This window comes from Triturus cristatus, chromosome 5_2 (assembly GCF_964204655.1).
Source record: "Triturus cristatus chromosome 5_2, aTriCri1.1, whole genome shotgun sequence".
NCBI classification, from domain to species: domain Eukaryota; kingdom Metazoa; phylum Chordata; class Amphibia; order Caudata; family Salamandridae; genus Triturus; species Triturus cristatus.
Genome location: NC_140588.1, coordinates 1,094,983,173 through 1,095,004,175, shown reverse-complemented (window position 1 = coordinate 1,095,004,175; position 21,003 = coordinate 1,094,983,173). Strand labels below are relative to the sequence as shown.

General features: G+C 51.0%; 2 protein-coding genes across 3 annotated transcripts in view; both read right to left on the bottom strand.

Annotated features, from left to right (window-relative positions):
• LOC146829747 (H-2 class I histocompatibility antigen, Q10 alpha chain-like) overlaps nucleotides 1-21,003 on the bottom strand; it is a 260,886-nt gene that overhangs the window by 20,371 nt on the left and 219,512 nt on the right. For both annotated transcript variants that reach the window (XM_085608470.1, XM_085608471.1), the window contains one exon: nucleotides 10,473-10,502. In XM_085608470.1, coding sequence (XP_085464596.1) covers nucleotides 10,473-10,502 — 30 coding nt within the window. The remainder of the gene's footprint in view (nucleotides 1-10,472; nucleotides 10,503-21,003) is intronic.
• Nucleotides 39-8,851, bottom strand: LOC146829748 (uncharacterized). The gene is made up of 3 exons (XM_085608259.1): nucleotides 8,689-8,851; nucleotides 3,673-4,665; nucleotides 39-172 (listed from the first exon to the last, which is right to left on the bottom strand). Exons 1-3 carry the CDS (start codon nucleotides 8,849-8,851, stop codon nucleotides 39-41), a joined length of 1,290 nt encoding a protein of 429 aa, XP_085464385.1.

Below are 21,003 nucleotides of genomic sequence, written 5' to 3'. Positions count from 1 at the left end.
CTCACCCAGTTGCGTCCGCGGGGACTCTGAGCTGTTTGTTATAGAAAGGGCACGTAGGGCCCTGGTGCCACCTCCCCCTCCGGATGCACAACCGCGAGCCATAATAGCAAAGGTTTTGAACTATCACGACAGACTGTATCCTGCATGCTGCCAGGGAACGGATGGACCTGAGCTACGAAACCAACAAAAGGAATATGCTACTTACCAGTATGCATCTGTTCTTGGCATGTAGAGCTGCAGATCTACACACTTTTGCATAGATCGCCATCTGGTGTTGGGCCCGGATGTTTGCCGTTTGTTTTTCTCTTGGAAAGTCTTTGGAAGTCACGAGGTTGGTGACTCCTCCCTTGGATCGTATTGCGCATGGGCTTCGGCTCCATCCTCAGATTGTTTTTCGCCAGCAGGGAAAGATGGAGCGTAGTAATAACAGTGAAGAAACCCATGTGTATGTGTCTAAATAAGATAAACTGGAACAGATACAGGTAGCCGGGGAGGCGGGTGGGCGTGTGTAGATCTGCAGCTCTACATGCCAAGAACAGATGCATACTGGTAAGTAGCATATTCCGTTCGAGGCATATGAGCTGCAGATTACACACTTTTGCATAGACTATATAGCAGTTCCCAACCTTAGCGGCGACCACCAGTATCTGTTGCAGTGGTTTGAAATAGTGTTTTTAGTACAGCCTGGCCCACACTAGCTTGTTGCTTAGTTTGCACATCTACACAGTAGTGTTTAGTGAAAGTGTGCGGTGTTGACCATGTAGCTGCTTTGCAGATATCATCTAAAGGAATGTTCCCTAAAAATGCCATGGAAGCCCCTATCTTTCGTGTAGAATGGGCTTTAGGGGGAACGGAGAGCGTCCGTTTTGCTTTGTGGTAGCAAATCTGAATGCATTTTACAATCCACCTAGCTATCCCTGATTTAGAGATGGGGTTGCCTTTGTGTGGTGGGGAGAAAGAGACAAATAGTTGTTTGGTCTTTCGGAAAGGTTGTGTTCTTTCGATGTAGTAAAGTAAGGCTCTTTTGACATCTAGGGTGTGCACAGCCCTTTCTGCAACGGTCTGAGGTTGCGAGAAAAATACTGGTAATTCTACGATTGGTTTAGGTGAAAAGGGGAAATGACTTTAGGTAGGAATTTGGGATTGGTGCGGAGAACAACCTTGTTGTGGTGAATTGTAGAAAAGGCTCTTGTATGGTAAGAGCTTGTATTTCACTGACCCTTCTAAGGGAAGTGATGGCTACAAGGAAAGCTGTTTTCCATGTGAGGAATTGGAGTTCACATTTATGCAAAGGTTTGAAAGGAGGCCCCATGACCCTTGTGAGAACGATATTCAAGTTCCACACAGGTGAGGGTGGTACTCTGGGGGGAATTATCCTTTTGAGGCCTTCCATGAAGGCTTTAATGGCAGGCACTCTGAAAAGTGATAGATGTTGCCTGTTTTGTAAGTAAGCTGCAATTGCGGCGAGGTGTAGCCGAATTGAAGTGTAGGCTAGGTTACACCTTTGTAGGTGGAGTAAGTAGCATATGATGTGTTGTATAGACGCGTCTAGAGGATTGATTGTGTTGTTATGGCAGTAAACAACAAATCTTTTCCACTTGGCGGCGTAGCAGGCTCTAGTGGTAGGGCGTCTAGCTTCTCTGATGACGTTTATACAGTCAGGGGGAAGGTTTAGGTACCCAAACTCTAGGATTTCAGGAGCCAGATCGCAAGGTTGAGCTGAGCTGGGTCCGGGTGCCTGATTTCTCCATGGTTCTGGGTTAGGAGGCATGGTGAGAGGTGTAGCTTTTGGTGTGGTACTACCGAGAGTTCCAGGAGCGTGGTGTACCATGGTTGTCTGGCCCACGTTGGAGCAACTAGGATTAGTGTGAGGGAGTGCTGTTGTAGTTTCCGCACCACTTATGGAATGAGTGGGAGAGGCGGAAAAGCGTACGCAAATTTGCCTGACCAGTTCATCCATATCGCATTGCCTTTGGACAATGGGTGTGGGTATCTGGCGGCGAAGATTGGGCATTTTTTGTTTTCGTGGGTGGCGAAGAGGTCTATCTGTGGATGCCCCCACATTTGAAAGAACGGATGAAGAACCTGCGGGTGGAGTTCCCACTCGTGGATCTGTTGCGTTTGTCTGCTGAGCAGATCTGCCATAGTGTTTTGGACTCCTGGGACATGTTGGGCTAGGAGAACATTTTTGCTGGGAATTGCCCATCTCCATATGCTCTGTGCTACTTGAGAGAGCTGTGGAGAGTGTGTGCCGCCTTGTTGTTGAATGTAATACATGGCAGTCATGTTGTCTGTGCGAATGATGACTGCTTTGCCTGAAAGCTGTGTTTGAAAGGATTTTAGGGCTAGAAAGATTGCTAGTAACTCCAGGTGGTTGATATGGAGTAACTTTTGTTGTGGCATCCATGTGCCCTGCACTGTGAGGTGTGATAGATGAGCTCCCCAGCTGGAGAGCGATGCGTCTGTTGTTAGTATTATCTGGGGAACCGGGTCCAGGAACGGTCGACATTTGGAAAGGTTTGTGGTGTTCCACCACTGCAGAGAGCGATGGGTGCGACCGTCTACCAACACCAGATCTGTCAGTAGTCCCTAGGCCTGGTTCCATTGGCGTGCCAAGCACTCTTGGAGTGGACGCATCTGGAGTCTTGCGTGAGGTAATGAAAATGCAAGACTCCATCATTCCTATTAACTGCATAAACACTCTTGCTGGAAGGGAGTGTTGAAGTATAAATTTTTGACGCAAAGCCTGAATGCTTGCAATCCTTGCTGGATTGGGGTAGGCTATGGATTTTGAGGTGTCTATGGTGGCACCGAGGTATTGCTTTATGTTGGATGGTGTTAGGTGGGACTTTGGTGGTTCACCGTGAAGCCTAGTTGGTGAAGTAGTTGGATTGTAGTGGTGGTGTGGTATACACATTGACTGTAGGACGTGGCTTTTATTAGCCAGTCGTCTAAATATGGGAAGACGTGAATGTGCTGTCTTCTGAGGTGTGCCGCCCATACTGCTAGGCACTTGGTGAATACCCGTGGTGCTGTTGTGACTCCGAATGGGAGCACCTTGAACTGGTAGTGTTGCCCGTCCACTGCGAACCTGAGATACTTTCTGTGAGCAGGGTGTACTGGGATGTGAAAGTATGCGTCTTTCAAGTCCAGTGTGGTGAGGAAGTCGTTTTGGGAGAGGAGCAGAAGCACTTGTTGGAGCATCACCATGTGAAAATGGTCTGAATGTATGTATGTATTTAGAGGTCGGAGATCTAGGATAGGCCGCAGAGTCTCGTCCCTTTTTGGTATTAAAAAATATAGGGAGTAGACCCCTAAATTTTGTTGATTGGCAGGAACTGGCTCTATTGCTTGTTTTTGTAGGAGGGAGATTACCTCTTGTTTCAGCAATGTGGAATGTTCTTGTGACATTGGGCGTTGCTTGGGTGGAATGTTTGGGGGGGTAGATTTTAATTCTAGGCAGTACCCTGACCAAATAATTTGGGTCACCCATTTGTCTGAGGTGATGGTTTCCCAAACCTGAAGGAAATTTTGTAATCTGCCCCCGACCGGAGTGGGATGGTCTGGAGGGAGCGGGGGGAAGTCATTGGGCAGGTGGTGTGGCAGAGCGGGCGGTATTTGTTTTGCCTCTGCCCTTATTGTTATTGCCCCTATAACTGCCTCTTTGATAACCCCTTGTGAAGGTGGACTGAGTGGGGCATTTGTAGGAAGTGGACGCATTATCTGAGGAGTAGCCTCTAGAGGTACTCCGAAAGGAAGAACGGCGAAAGGAGCGTCTAGGGGGGTGTGACTGCAAAGCTCCCATAGATTTCGCTGTGTCCGTGTCCTTTTTCATTTTCTCGAGGGCCTCATCTACCTTTGGACCGAATAGGTGCTGTTGGTTGAAGGGATGATTTAGGATGGAGGCTTGTACCTCCGGTTTGAACCCTGATATCCGGAGCCAAGCATGGCGACGGAGGAGGACGCTAGTGTTATTGGCCCGTGATGCTGTGTCTGCTGCATCTAAGGCACAGCGTATAGAGGTGTTCGTTATGGTCTTACCCTCTTGTATTAATTTGTTGGCCCTGGTTTTGTATTTGTCTGGGAGATGGCGGATTATGGCCTCTAATTCGTCATAATGCGCTCTATCGTATCTGGCCAATAGCGCTTGGGTGTTGTCTATACGCCATATGTTGGCTGCCTGTGACGCTGTGCGCTTCCCGGATGCGTCTAATAGTTTTGACTCTTTGTCAGGTGGTGGTGCTTCACCTGACGCCTGAGAGTTTGCCCTTTTTTGTGCTGTGGAAACCACTAGAGAATCTAGTGGCGTTGGCCCCTTGATATATGCCGGATCTGAGGGGGCAGCTTTATACTTCTTTTCTATACGTGGGTTAATGACCCTGGCCCTGACTGGGTCTTTAAAAACCTCTGGTGCATGTTTTATTACCCCCTTGAGCATAGGTAGTATGGAAGTAGACCTATGTGCGTCATCAAAGGTGTCAAGGAGGAAATCTTCCTCTACTGGGTCAGAGTGTAACTCAACCCCATGATAATGTGCTGCCCTCTGAAGTAGGTAGTGGAAACCTAGGGAGTCTTCAGGTGGAGATGGCCTGGAGGGATAAAGGTCATCTTGTGGGACGTCTGGAATATCTGGATTATGATAGTCGTCCCATGGGTCTGGGGATCCTGTAGGGGTGGGGTCTTGGGGCACATCCCCTATATCCTGATATGGGTCCCCCTGATCATCATCGTCTGGAGACGGGGTTGGAGAACGATGAGGTGGGGGTGGAGAGGGTGAAGGGGGTGGAGGTGGAGAGGGTGGAGGGGGTTGGAGGAGGTGGGGAAGGTATTCTGAAGGGGGAGGTGGCAGAGTCCTTCCTTTTTGGAGATGGAGGTGGAGCTGGTTTGTCTAATGGTCTCTTTTTGTAAACAAGTGTCAAATGTCCAGTCTTTGGATCCCTGGTAAGCACTTTTTGTAATGGATCAGGTGCAAATAGTTCTTCTGATGTTGTTTGCTCCTTTGGCGTCGAAGTTTTCGGGGCCGATGGCTTTTTATGCCTGTGTGGCTTATCAGCGTGTTCTGGAACCTCTGATTCTTTGTTCGGCGCCGAGGGTGGCTTTGACTTGGCTGCGTCGGCGTCGGGGGCCTTATATGGTTTGGTCGGGTTTGGTCGGTGCCGAAGGTTTGGATCCGGAGGATTTCAGTGCCGAGCCTGGTGTGGAAAGCTTCGGTGCCGAGCTTGGTGTGGAGAGCTTCGGTGACGAGCTTGGTGTGGAAAGCTTCGGTGACGAGCTTGGTTTCTTTTTCGGTGCCGAAGTGTGTTTCTCGGCACCGCTGGCAGGCTGGCTCGAGCCCGAGCCGCCGGAAGGCTTATATGGCTTCTTCACCGGGCCCGAAGGTGGGGTGTTGGAAGCAGTTTGTTTGGTTTTGCCTAGGCTCGGAGGCGAAGGTGTGACCGAAGCCTTTTTGGGTATGGGCGCAGGTGTGGGGGGGTATGTTATTCACGACCCTCTGCGCCGGGGTGATGTCCTCCAAGTCTGAGTCGTCGGCCTCAGAAGCACTGACGAGGTCCTCTTCGGTATGGTGCTGGTCCGGATCTTCGGCGTCGTCTCCGAAGATATCCACTGGAACGGAGGTCGAGGAGTGTGCCTGGCTCTTCGGTCCCCAATAGTCTTTTTTGATCTTAAAGACTTGCAGGCTGGACAGTCTAGAGCCTCGTGTTCCGGAGAGAGGCAGAGGTTGCATACCTCGTGGAGGTCGGTGTGGGGGAATTTAGAGCCACATCGAGGGCACTTTTTGAATGGAGTTCTTTCCATCAGCCGGGACCGAGCCTGGGTTGGCCCGACGGCCGCCGTCGATGACTGGAACCGAAGATTGGTCGATGGTATGTTTTGAAGAGATCGCGATTGAAACAATACCATGATGAGAGGTGAGGATTCCGCTTCGATCGTCGAACTGGAAATGTTCGGAACCGGAGCGTGAAGATTACATCCGAGCCCGATGGCGGAAAAAAACTATCTGAGGATGGAGCCGAAGCCCATGCGCAATACGATCCAAGGGAGGAGTCACCAACCTTGTGACTTCCAAAGACTTTCCAAGAGAAAAACAAACTGCAAACATCCGGGCCCAACACCAGATGGCGATCTATGCAAAAGTGTGTAATCTGCCGCTCAAATGCCTCGAACTTACTATTTACCCGGACTACACCAGACAAGTCCAAGAACTACTGAAATCCTTCCTGGTTCCTGGGTGTTAAGCGGAAGTTACGTGACCTACAGCTGCAATACATGCTTCTCTACCTGGCTCTACTGAAAGTACTGGCGCAAGGCAAGCCCCACTTCTTCGAGTCTGTGGAGGAGGTCTGGGAATGGCTGGAGATTTGAGGAGATGCTCCCCCATTGCGTGAACAATGTGGCCAAAAGCGGATATGGGGCTCCCTTTCCAACAAGGGCTCCCAGCGTAAGCTCGGCTCGACGGCGACACAGGAGGAGCACAGGGTCACCGGGAGAGGATGGAACTTTGCAGCTGGGAACCACAGCTGATGGGACCTCTGATTCGCCGACCACACCTATACTGCAGGACCCGGGAGGGTGATCATCGGAGACACTGGGCTTAATGGTGGACATTGTCCTTGAGACCCTGATAGATGTGCCCTGAGCCGGAGGGCGATTTAAACGAGGGCTGGCTGAACCACTGGTGCACTGGTCACATACTCTTCCACATGCTTTGCACGTGGAGACGTGTTTGGATGTAGTGACGGTGCTCCTGCGAGCCCTGCTAACATGAGAGTGAGTGGTGTGTTGGGCCAAGAGTTGGTAAGATGCAATGAAGGGGGTGGGAGCGTGAGAGGTGCACGACTGGGTTTCAGTGCCAGGCACTGGTTGGGTTCAGCAGAATTTGTTTGCTGACAAGAATTTGCTGGTCCGTTAGAGGGTGGGCTTGCCAGGGTAGTCTGTTGTTCTGTGGTCTATTTACTAGCCCCTGTTGGGCTAATAGGGAAGCTGTGTACATCCTGGCACAAGCATGGGGTGGGCAATCCCGACAGCACAGCTGCACGTGTTTTGTCCGTAGGTGGGAGGTGGGGAGTTTTGTTCAGTAGTTTGTTAATGGTTGCAAGCACTATGGGTGTACAGCGGGTGGAGATGTTGGGCAGCAGTCGATGGATCATGAGATGTGTGAGTGCCATGCTGCGACTATATGATAAAGGGGGTTTGGTTCCTCAGGACAAAGCGCCATAGGGGGCTCTCCTTCCTAAAAAGAGTCTCATGTTTGCCTGCCTGCAGAAGACACAGCTGGACGACACTGTGCCCGCTAGAGTGGCAAAAAAGTGGCAGGGTCAGACATTTCATTCCTCGTATTCTATATATGCAAGGGGCACACTGTTATGGGTGGCCCCGGGAACTCCGTTCACTCCCACATAACATGGAGGCAGATGTTGGGGGCCGGTACGTGCTACTGCGCGGAAAGCTCGATGGCCGTGACATTGTCATTTTGAATACGTATGCCCCAAACACAGATGAACCTGCCTTCTACCAGGCAAGGCAAGACTTAATAGCTGCAGAACTGGATGCTCCGCTTATATGGTTGGGTGATTTCAATTGCATACTCGACCCTGACCTGGACAGACACCCCCTCAGAACCGTCACGAAACCACAATTGACCAAATCGTTGCAAGCAGTAATGAGGAAGATGGGGTACAGTACGCCTGGCGGGAAAAACACCCAACCCAGAATCTCTTTACATGCTTCCCCCCCCCACATAACATGCATAGCAGACTGGACAGGGGGCTAGTGACGGAGACACCCGCCTTCTCGGACATGGGGGTGACCCATTGAACTCGATTCCCATCGGATCACGCTCCTGTAAGTTGGGGGCTACGGTGGAATGCCCCCCGTCCAGGGACCTCGACAGTGGAGGATGCCCTCCGATATTCTGGCAGATCAGTAGGGAAGGGAGACGCTGCCTCAGGCGCTGTCAGACTACAGGACACTCAATTGGAGGGGGGCGTCCAGTAGAAGCACGGAGTGGGAGGCAATAAAGACGGTATTGAGGGGCGTGAGTATGGGACCCACCTGTGGAGTCCGTTGTCAGCTATAGCGCGAGCTGAGGCATAGGGAAGATGCCTTAGTAGAGATCAAGACTGGTGACCAAGCGCACCCCACTGAAAGTGCCCGAGAGAGTATGCTACGTGAGCAAATTAGAGACGTCTGGGACAGGCTGGAAAAATACACGCTCTGCCGTTACCGCCAGTGGTTCCATGCCGAAAGCGACAAATCCGGATTTTGCGCACGGAGCAGACACCATCGCTAACGACCTGCTTTCGCAACACAATGGGAGACATGGAACATTCCAGGGTAGGCATACTGGAAGTGTTTCAACAGCACTTACAGAAGGTATATCCGGCCGGCCGGACTGCGAAGTCCCATTTTTGGGGGGATTGAAACTGACGCGCCTCCCACTGGCAGGAAAGAAGCAATTGGAGACACAACTAACAGTCTAAGGGATGGGGGGGGGGGAGGGGGGGGGGGGGGGGAAATCCTGTCGGTATTTTATTAGGGCTACTCAGAGAAGTTGGCACAACCATTATGGCAAGTATGAGGTGGCGTTTAAACGGGGACTCTGGCCCTCATCCCTGCGGGAAGGGGAAATATGCATGCTACTGAAACAGGGGGGTGATGGTCGGACTGGGCGGCATCCCGCCCGCTCACTATGATTAACTTGGATGCTGAAATGCTCTGCAAAGCACTGGTGAGGCGACAGGCTCCACATAAGCCCCACTTCATCCATGAGGATCAGTGTGGGTTTATCCCCGGCTGCAACCCGAGCATGAATATAAGGCGATTGACGCATGTCCTGCATGAGGTACAACATTGGGACGAGGAACTGGCGCTAGTGGCCGTCGACCAGGCGATTGACGCATGTCCTGCATGAGGTACAACATTGGGACGAGGAACTGGCGCTAGTGGCCGTCGACCTCGAGAAGGCGTTTGACACTGTGGATTGGGGATACCTCCAGGAGGTACTAAGGGCAGCGTGATTCGGCCTGTGGTTCTGCCGATGGGTCTAACGTCTTTATATGGAGTTGGGCGTCCAGGTACGATAGGGTCAGAGCCGGTCAGAAAAATGGACATTGGAGCGAGGAACGCGGCAGGGCTGCCTATTGTAGCCATTGCTCTTTGCCTATGGCAGTATGGGCTCGACAGGAACTTGAGCGATGGGGCGCATGCATAGGGGAGAGATCCCATTTAATATCGCTGTACGCCGACGATGCCCTGTTCTACATCACATCTGGTGGGCTCGTGGAACAGGGGGGGTGGGGCAACATGCATGTAGATGACTGGGCGTACAGGCACGGTATAATAAGCGACACGGACACTCTGATCACTGGTGTGGACCGGAAGTCCCGAGCGACTCCGGTCGCTTTATTTAAAGCCTTCTGGCCACGCCTGGCCAGAAGGTGATACAAAGTATGAGTGAGGTTCTGGGTTGGGGTCTCTACCTAAACGGGCGGCCAACAACTAGACCGCTACAACATCCACCCGTGATGCGGTCTCTAGAAAATTGCTGCTCCTAGAAGACTTTGGTGAAAACTCCTGTTTGCACCTTAATAGGCACAAGTCACTGCTCTTCCCATTAGCTGATTTGTCTGTGCTCGGCTGGAGAGACTTCCGGGGCTTGTATTACGTTGGGAGACTGGGCACTTTTGATACCTGGATGTACAGGTGGCACTCGAGGAATCGCGATTGCTACAGCTCAATGTGACTGGGGTGATCGAAGCTTTGAAGCGATCGGTGGCGTTCTGGGACACCTTGCCGCTCTCCCTCATGGGTAGAATAGCGGTGTCATGGATGGTTGTCCTCCTGCGTTCCCTGTACGTAATTGTTTGAAGAATTTGGTGCACACTAAGGGTAGGAGCTCTGGGTCCGCATCGAAGGGTGTGGCAAAAAAGCAACTGAGGCCAGAGAACAAGGTGGCACCGTGTAGGGCTCCATGATGTCACATCCTGGGAGGATTCAGGGCCAGAGTCACACAGCACCCCCTTTCAGCGCTTAGAAACTATTGGGGGAAGAGGGGCTCTGCTGAGGGTGTGCAAGTTTCGTATGATGTGCACCGGTGTGCGTGACACACGCCATGGCCATGCGCCAGTCTGGTACCAGCTGAGGGGCAGGCTCTGGTTCTGAAGTCAGTGACAGAATCTAAGCACATGTTCTGTGATCCTCCGTAGCTAGTTCTGGTATTGGGTGGCTGACAAACATTTATTAAACCACATTTTATCTTGTACACGCCACCCCTCCGCCCCATGGATGTTTTACTGACAATGATCAGTTTCTGACACAGAAAGACTTCCTGGTTTCCCTTAAGATGTTCTGGTTTCTTTGCCAATGTTCCCTTCATTTTGACATTTAACAATCATGAGAAAATTCCGTGTCTTCTCTTAATCACTCTCAGAGAACAAGCGAAACTCAACACAAACAAGTCAGGAGTCACTCACCTTGGTTTGCCGCAGCATAGGCAGATTTTCCTGAAAAATAAAACACATTTCATGAGTTTAAGGTCACAGAGGTCACTCAGCCTGTCCTCTCACTGGGGGATCACACATGTTCACATTAGGTTGGAGCAGGGAGAGTTGAGGGGAGTACAGCCTCAGGGGCGTAGCTTAGTCAGTGAGATTCGGGGGTGTAAATCTCTCATTTTCAAGCACTGGGCCACAGGGTGAATGTTTGAAGTGACCGAGGTCCTGGGTGGACTGTTCCCATGAGGAGAAGGGTCAGCAGTGATTTGCATTAGGTTGGTCTTTGGGGCTGATTTAGAGTTTGGTGACCAAGTACTCTATAGCAATTCGCCAAACTCAAGGTCCGCCCACCTGATTTAGAGTTGGGCAGACCGCACGTTTTACGTTGACGGAGTCAATTTTACTCTGTCAGGGTAAAACGTCCTTCGACAGCCCGATGGATTAGGTGCCATCGGAAGTAAGCCCGCTGACCCTATTTAGAGGGGGGGTTTAGATGGGGGTCTCTTTTACCCTTTGTCATTGCCAGATGTATCCAGAGGGAGAGTAAAAAGAAAATATCCCACATCATGGAAGAAAACTAATAAGGTTCATTATTTTTTTTAAATAAACTCCAGCTTTGTGAGTTTGTTTTTGAAATAACAAACATTTTGGAAAACCTTGACAGCCAGCCGCCATGTGTGATGGAGCCATCCATTAAACACTTCCTACATTGACAGGAACCGCCATGACTGCGGTGCCTGCCAATGTATCGAGAAGTCTGCTGAGCTGTTGAACATCCCGACATTTGGGGGAAGGAGTCAAGGCAGTAAAGTTCTATGCCACACCTCCTGCCCTTTCTCCATCTGCTACATCCTGAATAAGACCCTAGTCTAGAGTGGCCCAGCGGGTAAACAAAAACAGTTTGGATTACTACCCCGAGGGATTGCCAGTGGTTAGACTGTTTGCACACACTTGTCCCATTACCTTTTAGGTGTTTGATTACCAGTTCAATGCCTGGAAACCTGAGAGTGCCGCAGCTTCCCAAGCGTACTACTGCCAATGTTTGGGGATTCTAAACAGTAGTAAATGTGCATCTATTCTAGGAGTAATGGGGTACTTCTACGGGTGCAGATTATGTGTAAAGAAGCCCAGAAATGGAGCCGTTCTTCTCTCTCCATGCGCTGGCATCCTTTGGGTGTCTGCGTTATGCACCTTCCTGCACAAACATTATCCTTTGAGACTTTTTCTTCTTCATACGTGTGCTTCAGAATGCAGCACACATGCAAAGAGGGAATAACGAGGAGAAATAAGGCAAATGCTACTTACCAGTGTGCGTCTGTTCTTGGCATGTGGAGCTGCAGATCTACACACTGTGCATAGATCGCCATCTGGTGTTGGGCCCGGATGTTGCAGTTGTTTTTCCTCTTGGAAAGTCTTTGGAAGTCACGAGGTATGTGGCTCCTCCTCTGGATCGTATTGCGCATGGGCTTCGGCTCCATCCTCTGATTGTTTTTCGCCAGCAGGGAAAGATGGAGCGTATTAATAACAGTGAAGAAACCCATGTGTATGTGTCTAAATAAGATAACTGGAACAGATAAAGGTAGCCGGGGAGGCGTGTGTAGATCTGCAGCTCTACATGCCAAGAACAGATGCATACTGGTAAGTAGCATTTGCCGTTCGAGGCATATGAGCTGCAGATTACACACTGTGCATAGATTGTAAAGCAGTACCCATCCTTAGCGGCGACCACCCTTATCTGTTGCCGTGGTTTGAAATAATGTTTTGAGTACAGCCTGGCCCACACTAGCTTGCTGCTTAGTTTGCACATCTACACAATAGTGTTTAGTGAAAGTGTGCGGTGTTGACCATGTAGCTGCTTTGCAGATATCATCTAATGGGATGTTTCCCAAAAATGCCATTGAAGCCCCCATTTTTCGTGTAGAGTGGGCTTTAGGGGGAACGGATAGCGTTCGTTTTGCTTTGTGGTAGCAAATCTGAATGCATTTGACAATCCACCTAGCTATCCCCGACTTGGAGATGGGGTTGCCTTTGTGTGGTGGGGAGAAAGAGACAAACAGTTGTTTAGTCAGACGAAAAGGTTGTGTTCTCTCGATGTAGTAGAGTAATGCTCGTTTGACATCTAATGTGTGAAGAGCTCTTTCTGCAACGGTCTGTGGTTGCGAGAAGAATACTGGTAGTTCTACAGATTGATTTAGGTGAAAAGGAGAAATGACTTTAGGGAGGAATTTTGGGTTGGTACGGAGAACAACTTTGTTATGGTGCATTTGGAGAAAAGGTTCTTGAATGGTAAGTGCTTTTATCTCACTGACCCTTCTGAGGGAGGTGATGGCTATAAGAAAGGCGGTTTTCCATGTTAGGAATTGAAGTTCACATTTGTATAGAGGTTCGAAGGGAGGCCCCATTAGTCTGGTGAGAACGATGTTTAGGTTACACACAGGTGAGGGTGGCACTCTGGGGGGAATTATTCTTTTGAGGCCTTCCATGAAGGCTTTAATGGCAGGCACTTTAAAAAGTGATAGATGTTGCCTGTTTTGTAGGTAAGCTGCTATGGCTGCAAGGTGCAATCTAATGGACGTATAGGTTAGATTACATCTGTGTAGATGTAGTAAGTAGCCTATGATGTGTTGAATGGACGCATCTAGGGGATTGATGGTGTTGTTGTGACAATAGACTACAAAACGTTTCCACTTGGCCGTGTAGCACGCTCTAGTGGTGGGTCGCCTAGATTCTCTGATGACGATCATTCAGTCAGGGGGAAGATTTAGGTTCCCAAATTCTAGGATTTCAGGAGCCAGATCGCAAGGTTGAGCTGAGCTGGGTCCGGGTGCCTGATCTCTCCATGGTTCTGGGTTAAGAGGCGTGGAGAGAGGTGTAACTTTTGGTGCGGTACTACAGATAGTTCCAGCAGTGTGGTGTACCACGGTTGCCTGGCCCAAGTTGGAGCTACTAGGATGAGAGTGAGGGAGTGTTGCTGTAGTTTGTGCACCACTAATAGAATGAGTGGGAGAGGCGGAAAAGCGTACGCAAATCTGCCTGACCAGTTCATCCATATCGCATTGCCTTTGGACAATGGGTGTGGGTACCTGGCGGCGAAGCTTGGGCATTTGATGTTTTCGTGGGTGGCGAAGAGGTCGATCTGTGGATGCCCCCACATTTGAAAGTACGGGTGAAGAACTTGTGGATGGAGTTCCCACTCGTGGATCTGTTGTGTTTGTCTGCTGAGCAGATCTGCCATAGTGTTTTGGACTCCTGGGACATGTTGGGCTAGGAGAAAGATTTCCTGGGGTATGGCCCATCTCCATATGCTCTGTGCTAACTGAGAGAGCTGTGGAGAGTGTGTGCCGCCTTGTTTTTGTATATAATACATGGCTGTCATGTTGTCTGTGCGTACTAGGACTGCTTTGCCTAAAATTTGTGTCTGAAAAGACTTTAGGGCTAAGAATATGGCTAGTAACTCCAGATGGTTGATGTGGAGTAACTTTTGTTGAGGTGTCCATCTGCCCTGCACAGTGTGATGCAGTAGGTGAGCTCCCCAGCCGGAGAGCGATGCGTCCGTTGTCAATGTTATTTGAGGAATCGGGTCCAGGAACGGTCGCCCTTTGGAAAGGTTTTTGGTGGTCCACCACTGCAGAGAGCGATGTGTCCGACCGTCTGTCAACACCAGATCTGTTACGTGACCCTGGGCCTGGTTCCATTGGCGCGCTAAGCACTCTTGGAGAGGACGCATCTGGAGCCTTGCGTGAGGTACTATGAGTATGCAAGAGGCCATCATCCCGATTAGTTGCATAAACACTCGAGCTGGAAGGGAGTGTTGTGCGGTAAATTTTTTGCGTAGCGCTAGAATGCTTGTGATTCTGGCGGGACTGGGGTAGGCTAGCGATTTTGAGGTGTCTATGGTGGCACCGAGGTATTGTTTTATGTGGGAGGGTTGCAGATGGGACTTTGCGTGGTTTACCATGAAGCCCAGTTGGTGAAGTAGCTGGATAGTGGCATGCGTGTGCTGTACGCACTGGTTGAATGAGTTGGCTTTTATGAGCCAGTCGTCTAGGTATGGGAAGACATGGATGTGTTGTCTCCTGAGGTGTGCTGCCACTACTGCGAGGCACTTGGTAAACACTCGTGGTGCTGTTGTGACTCCAAACGGGAGTACTTTGAACTGGTAGTGTTGGTTGTCCACCACGAATTGGAGGAACTTCCTGTGAGCGTGGTGTACAGGAATGTGGAAATAAGCGTCTTTTAGGTCTAAGGTAGTCAGGAAGTCGCCTTGGGAGAGCAGGGGAAGTACTTGCTGAAGTGTGACCATACGAAAATGTTCTGATTGTATGTATTTGTTTAGTGGCCGGAGGTCTAGGATAGGCCGTAGAGTCTCATCCCTTTTTGGTATTAGAAAATATAGGGAGAAAACCCCCAGGTTTTGTTGGTTGGCAGGAACGTGTTCTATTGCCCCTTTTTGTAGGAGGGAGATTACCTCCTGCTTTAGTAACGCTAAATGTTCCTGTGACATTGGGCGTTGTTTGGGTGGACTGTGAGAGGGGATAGAATTTAGTTCTAGGCAGTATCCTGACCGAATTAGTTGTGCCACACATTTGTCTGAGGTGATGTTGGCCCAGACATGAAGGAAATTTTGGAGTCTGCCCCCGACCGGAGTGGGATGGTCCGGGGGGAGTGGAGGGAAGTCATTGGGCAGGTGTGGAGGCAGAGCGGGCGGTGCTTGTCTTGCCTCTGCCTTTATTATTGTTGCCCCTGTAGCTTCCTCTTTGGTAACCCCTTGTAAAGGTGGATTGGGTAGGAGCTTTATAGGACGTGGCAGTGGTATCTGAGGAGTAGCCTCTGGACGTGCTCCGAAAGGAGGACCCGCGAAAGGAACGCCTGGGAGGGTGTGACTGTAAGGCCCCCATAGATTTCACTGTGTCAGTGTCCTTTTTCATTTTCTCTAGTGCCTCATCTACTTTTGGGCCGAACAGATGTTCCTGGTCAAAGGGATGGTTCAGGATGGAGGCTTGCACCTCTGGTTTAAACCCTGAGATCCTGAGCCAGGCATGGCGACGGAGGACGCTGGTGTTGATGGCCCTGGAGGCGGTGTCTGCTGCATCTAGGGCACAACGGATGGAGGTATTAGTAATAATTTTGCCCTCCTGAATCAACTCGTTTGCCCTGTTCTTGTATTTGTCAGGGAAGTGGTGCATTATGGCTTCCAGCTCGTCATAATGGGCCCTGTCATACCTAGCCAGTAATGCTTGTGTATTGGCGATGCGCCATATGTTGGCAGCTTGTGATGCAGTGCCCTTGCCAGATGCGTCCAAGAGTTTTGACTCTTTGTCAGGTGGTGGTGCTTCACCTGACGCTTGGGAATTAGCTTTCTTTCGTGCTGTGGACACTACCAGGGAGACTAGTGGGGCTGGCCCTCTGATGTAAGGGGGATCTGTAGGGGCGGCCTTATATTTTTTGTCGATGCGCGGGTTAATGACCCTCACTCTGACTGGGTCTTTAAAGACCTCTGCCGCATGTTTTGTAACCCCTTTGAGCATGGGCAGTATGGAGGTGGCCCAATGTGTGGTATCGAAAGTATCAAGGAGGAAATCCTCCTCCACGGGGTCGGTGTGGAGATCTCCCCCGTGGTAGTGTGCCGCCCTTTGTAGTAGGTGGTTGAATCCCACTGAGTCTTCTGGTGGGGATGGCCTGGAGGGATAGATATCATCCTGTGGGACGTTAGGGATGTCGGGGATATTATAGTCGTCCCATGGGTCTGGGGAGCCTGTGGGAGGGGGGTCCCCTATGGGTGAATCCTGTGGTGCGTCCCCTATATCATATATGGCATCATCATCCTCATCCGGAGGGTGTTGTGGGGAATGATGAGAAGGGGCGGAGAAGGGGGAGGTGGAGGGGGGGATGGTGTGGGTGATGGACGTGGTGGGGAAGGCACCCTGAAAGGTGATGTAGCAGAGTCCTTCCTTTTAGGAGGGGGAGCTGGGGCAGGTTTTTCCAGCTGTCTCTTGATGCTGAGCATCAAATGTCCAGTTTTGGGATCCTTGGTCAATGTTTTTTGCAAGGGATCCGGCGCAAAGAGTTCCTCCGAGGGTGGCTTGTCGGTCGGTGCCGAGGGCATCGGCGCCGGTGGTTTTTTGGCTTTAGTGTCCTGTTTATGCGGCTTGGAATGTTTGGTCGGTGCCGAGATATGTTTCGGCGCGGAGATGTCGGTGCCGATGGCCTTGTGCGCTTTCGTCGGCCCCAAAGATGGAGTCTGTACCGAGGAGCTGGAACTGGTTTTCGGCACCGAGTGTTTCGATATGGGGGTCGGTGCCGAAGAGGCCATTTTCTTTTTCGGTGCCGGTGTGGAGGAATGTTTATCGGCACCGGTGGTGGGCTGGCTTGAGCCCGAGCCGCCTGAAGGCTTGCTAGGCTTCTAACCGGTCCCGAAGGGGCGGTGTGGGAAGCAATGTCTTTGGTTTTGTCTAGGCCCGAAGGCGTAACCGTAGCCTTTTTGGGTGCCGAGGAGGGTGTTGGGAGGGGTAATTTAGTACTCACGACCCTCAGCGCCGGCGTGATGTCCTCCAAATCAGAATCGTCAGCCTCCGAAGCGCTGACAAGGCCCTCTTCGGTGCGGTGCTCTTCTGGAGCATCAATGCCCTCCGAAGATGTCGTGTGGAATCGACGTAGACGCCCGTGCCATGCTTATTCTCGTCCTTCGGTCCCGGATAGTTTTCTTGGACCGGAAGGACAGTCTCGAGCCTCATGTTCAGGGGTGATGCACAGATTACAGACTTCGTGGAGGTCGGTGTGGGGGAACTTGGACCCACATCGAGGGCACTTCTTGAAAGGAGTCCTTTCCATGAGCGGGGACCGGAGCTTGGGGAGGCCCGAAGGCCGACGTCGACGACTGAAATCGAAGGTCTTTGTGCGAGCCGCATTGAGTGGGGATCGCGTTCAAAACAATACCGCGAATTGGAGTGAGGATTGCGCGTCGATTGAACTGGAAACCTGTTCGGAACCAGAGCACGAAGATTACATCCGAGCCCGATGGCGGAAAAAAACAATCTGAGGATGGAGCCGAAGCCCATGCGCAATACGATCCAGAGGAGGAGCCACATACCTTGTGACTTCCAAAGACTTTCCAAGAGGAAAAACAACTGCAAACATCCGGGTCCAACACCAGATGGCGATCTATGCAGTGTGTAATCTGCAGCTCATATGCCTCGAACACATAATTCTCCTCATTATGCCGGTCTCGGGCAGGCAATCCATTTTGGCGTAAACTCATGTCTACAACTTCTTGTAAATATAGGCTTATAGGCGGATGCGCATGAACGACTATGTACCACCCATGGAACGCCTACTTGACTCAAAGTAACATAAGACAGTGCAATGGGCTGTGTTTTGTTACTTTTTCTTAAAAGACACAAGAAACTTGTCATTTGCGTGGCTTTGTAAATACCAAAAAAGATTTCACCTTGAGGCTGCTTCAAAAAAGTGTCGCAACCCAGACGCAAAATCTTAGTGAATCTGGGCCTGTGTAAATATAGGTTTCTTAAAAATTCATGGGCGGATCGATAGGAACCCCCATGCACCATCCATGGAAAGCCTCCCTGACTCCCCGCAACACGAAACAGAGGAATGTTCTGTGTTGCATTACTTTTTCTTACAAAGCTACACAAAGCTACATTTGAGTGGCTTTGCAAACACCATAAAGGATTTTGTGATGGTGCCGCGTCAAAAAAAAGGTGTCAGAACTCCAACGCAAGTAAAAACATCTTAGTGAAATCAGTATGAGAAAAAAAAAACGACACAGGCATAGCAAACCCGACTCAGGTACCCCAGTTCCAACTACCTGGCCAAGAATGTATTCATTTGGGGGTGCCACACTTCAAACAACCCCCCTCCCTATGCTATGCCCCATGGCAGCCCCCTCCATGTTACAGCCTCCAAACCACACACTTGATCAAGTCACCTTTCCAGTGACCTCACATCCCCCCCAAGCAGTGCCCCCCAAGATTGACCCAATGCCTCCAGTGCAAGGATTTCACGTCTCGTCACAAGGCGCAGACCAGGAAAGCGGCTCTGTTCACACTCCTCATCCTCGTCACACGGTAACACCATTCATCAGTTATAAGTTATAGTTGTTTACCCGCCAAGAAATGTGGGGATCAGCATGTTTTTGGACATGTGCATATGTGGGGCACTCTGTGGATACTTTGGTTACTGTGAACCCCCTTCTATGGATACATGGGGGTGCCTGGGCCCCTGGGGCCCCAGGCTGCCAAGCTCTACAGACACAGAATGCCTCACTCTGTACACCCTTCTGGAAGTCACCCTAAAGCGGGGTAAGAAGGTCACAGTAGATTTCCCCATGGAAGATCTAATGTGGGGTAAGAATGAGGTTACTTACCTGTAACTCCGGTAGCTCCCTTCGCTCCTTTTGCAGTTTTCTTTGGTATTTTAATCGAGTTCTCACTCCTTTTAGCTTTACAAAAGACAGGCATAGGGCGCAGAACAGCGGTGGCCAGAACTGCATGATTTTTTACATGACTTTTACACTTATTACACATGGCCAGCCACCTGCATGAAAAATGTATACAAGGTATGACTTCACGTACAAAAGGCAGACCAGATACTAGCTCAATGTATGGCCCATACAGTTTCCAAAGACATGCAGTAAACTTTGTTAGCACACCACATGCAGCAGTGGCAAACATCCGCACAATTCCAGTAAAACAACATTTCCTGCTTGAACTAAGCAAGAAAAACAGATAACACACAATAGTTTAAAACCAATAATTGTGCACTCAGCCCTAGTCAAAGTGTAAATGGCCACTGCCTGTGAGATTTCAAACCTTGTTGTTATTGAGCAGCAGCTAGTCAGTGGATGGTGTAGTACTCCCTGAGCAGCGGCTAGCCAGTGGACGGTGTAGTAACCCCTGAACAGCGGCTAGCCAGTGGATGGTGTAGTACCCCCTGAACAGCAGCTAGCCAGTGGACGGTGTAGTACCCCCTGAACAGCGGCTAGCCAGTGGACGGTGTAGTAACCCCTGAACAGCGGCTAGCCAGTGGATGGTGTAGTACTCCCTGACCAGCGGCTAGCCAGTGGATGGTGTAGTACCCCCTGAGCAGCAGCTAGCCAGTGGATGGTGTAGTACCCCCTGAGCAGCAGGTGGCCAGTGGATGGTGTAGTACCCTCTGAACAGTGGCTAGCCAGTGGACGGTGTAGTACCCCCTGAGCAGCGGCTAGCCAGTGGATGGTGTAGTACGCCCTGAGCAGCGGCTCGCCAGTGGATGGTGTAGTACTCCCTGAGCAGCGGCTAGCCAGTGGATGGTGTAGTACGCCCTGAGCAGTGGCTCGCCAGTGGATGGTGTAGTACTCCCTGAGCAGCGGCTAGCTAGTGGATGGTGTAGTACCCCCTGAGCAGCGGTTAGCCAGTGGATGGTGTAGTACTTCCTGAGCAGCGGCTAGCCAGTGGAAGGTGTAGTACCCCCTGAGCAGCGGCTAGCCAGTGGATGGTGTAGTACTCCCTGAGCAGCGGCTAGCCAGTGGATGGTGTAGTACCCCCTGAGCAGCGGCTAGCCAGTGGATGGTGTAGTACCCCCTGAGCAGAGGCTAGCCAGTGGATAGTGTAGTACTCCCTGAGCAGCGGCTAGCCAGTGGATGGTGTAGTACCCCCTGAGCAGCGGCTAGCCAGTGGATGGTGTAGTACCCCCTGAGCAGCGGCTAGCCAGTGGATGGTATAGTACTCCCTGAGCAGCAGCTAGCCAGTGGATGGTGTAGTACTCCCTGAGCAGCAGCTAGCCAGTGGATGGTGTAGTACTCCCTGAGCAGTAGCTAGCCACTGGATGGTGTAGTACTCCCCTGAGCAGCGGCTAGGCAGTGGATGGTGTAGTACTCTCCTGAGCAACGGCTAGCCAGTGGATGGTGTAGTACTCCCTGAGCAGCGGCTAGCCAGTGGATGGAGTAGTACCCCCTGAGCAGCGGCTAGCCAGTGGATGGTGTAGTACCCCTGAGCAGCGGGTAGCCAGTGGATGGTGTAGTACTCCCTGAGCAGCGGCTAGCCAGTGGATGGTGTAGTACCCCCCTGAGCAGCGGCTAGCCAGTGGATGGTGTAGTACTCCCTGAGCAGCGGCAAGCCAGTGGATGGTGTAGTACTGCCTGAGCAGTAGCTAGCCACTGGATGGTGTAGTACTCCCTGAGCAGCGGCAAGCCAGTGGATGGTGTAGTACTCCCTGAGCAGCGGCTAGCCAGTGGATGGTGTAGTACTCCCTGAGCAGCGGCAAGCCAGTGGATGGTGTAGTACTCCCTGAGCAGCGGCTAGCCAGTGGACGGTGTAGTACTCTCCTGAGCAGCGGCTAGCCACTGGATGGGATAGTACTCCCTGAGCAGCAGCTAGCCACTGGATGGTGTAGAGGTCGGAACCGAATCCTCAGGACAGCACTTAAGAAAGGCCATGCTAATATCTTCTTGCGAGCGTACGATAATATAAATGCGTACTATTGGAACTTCTTGTGTCTTCTCTGGCTAGTCAAG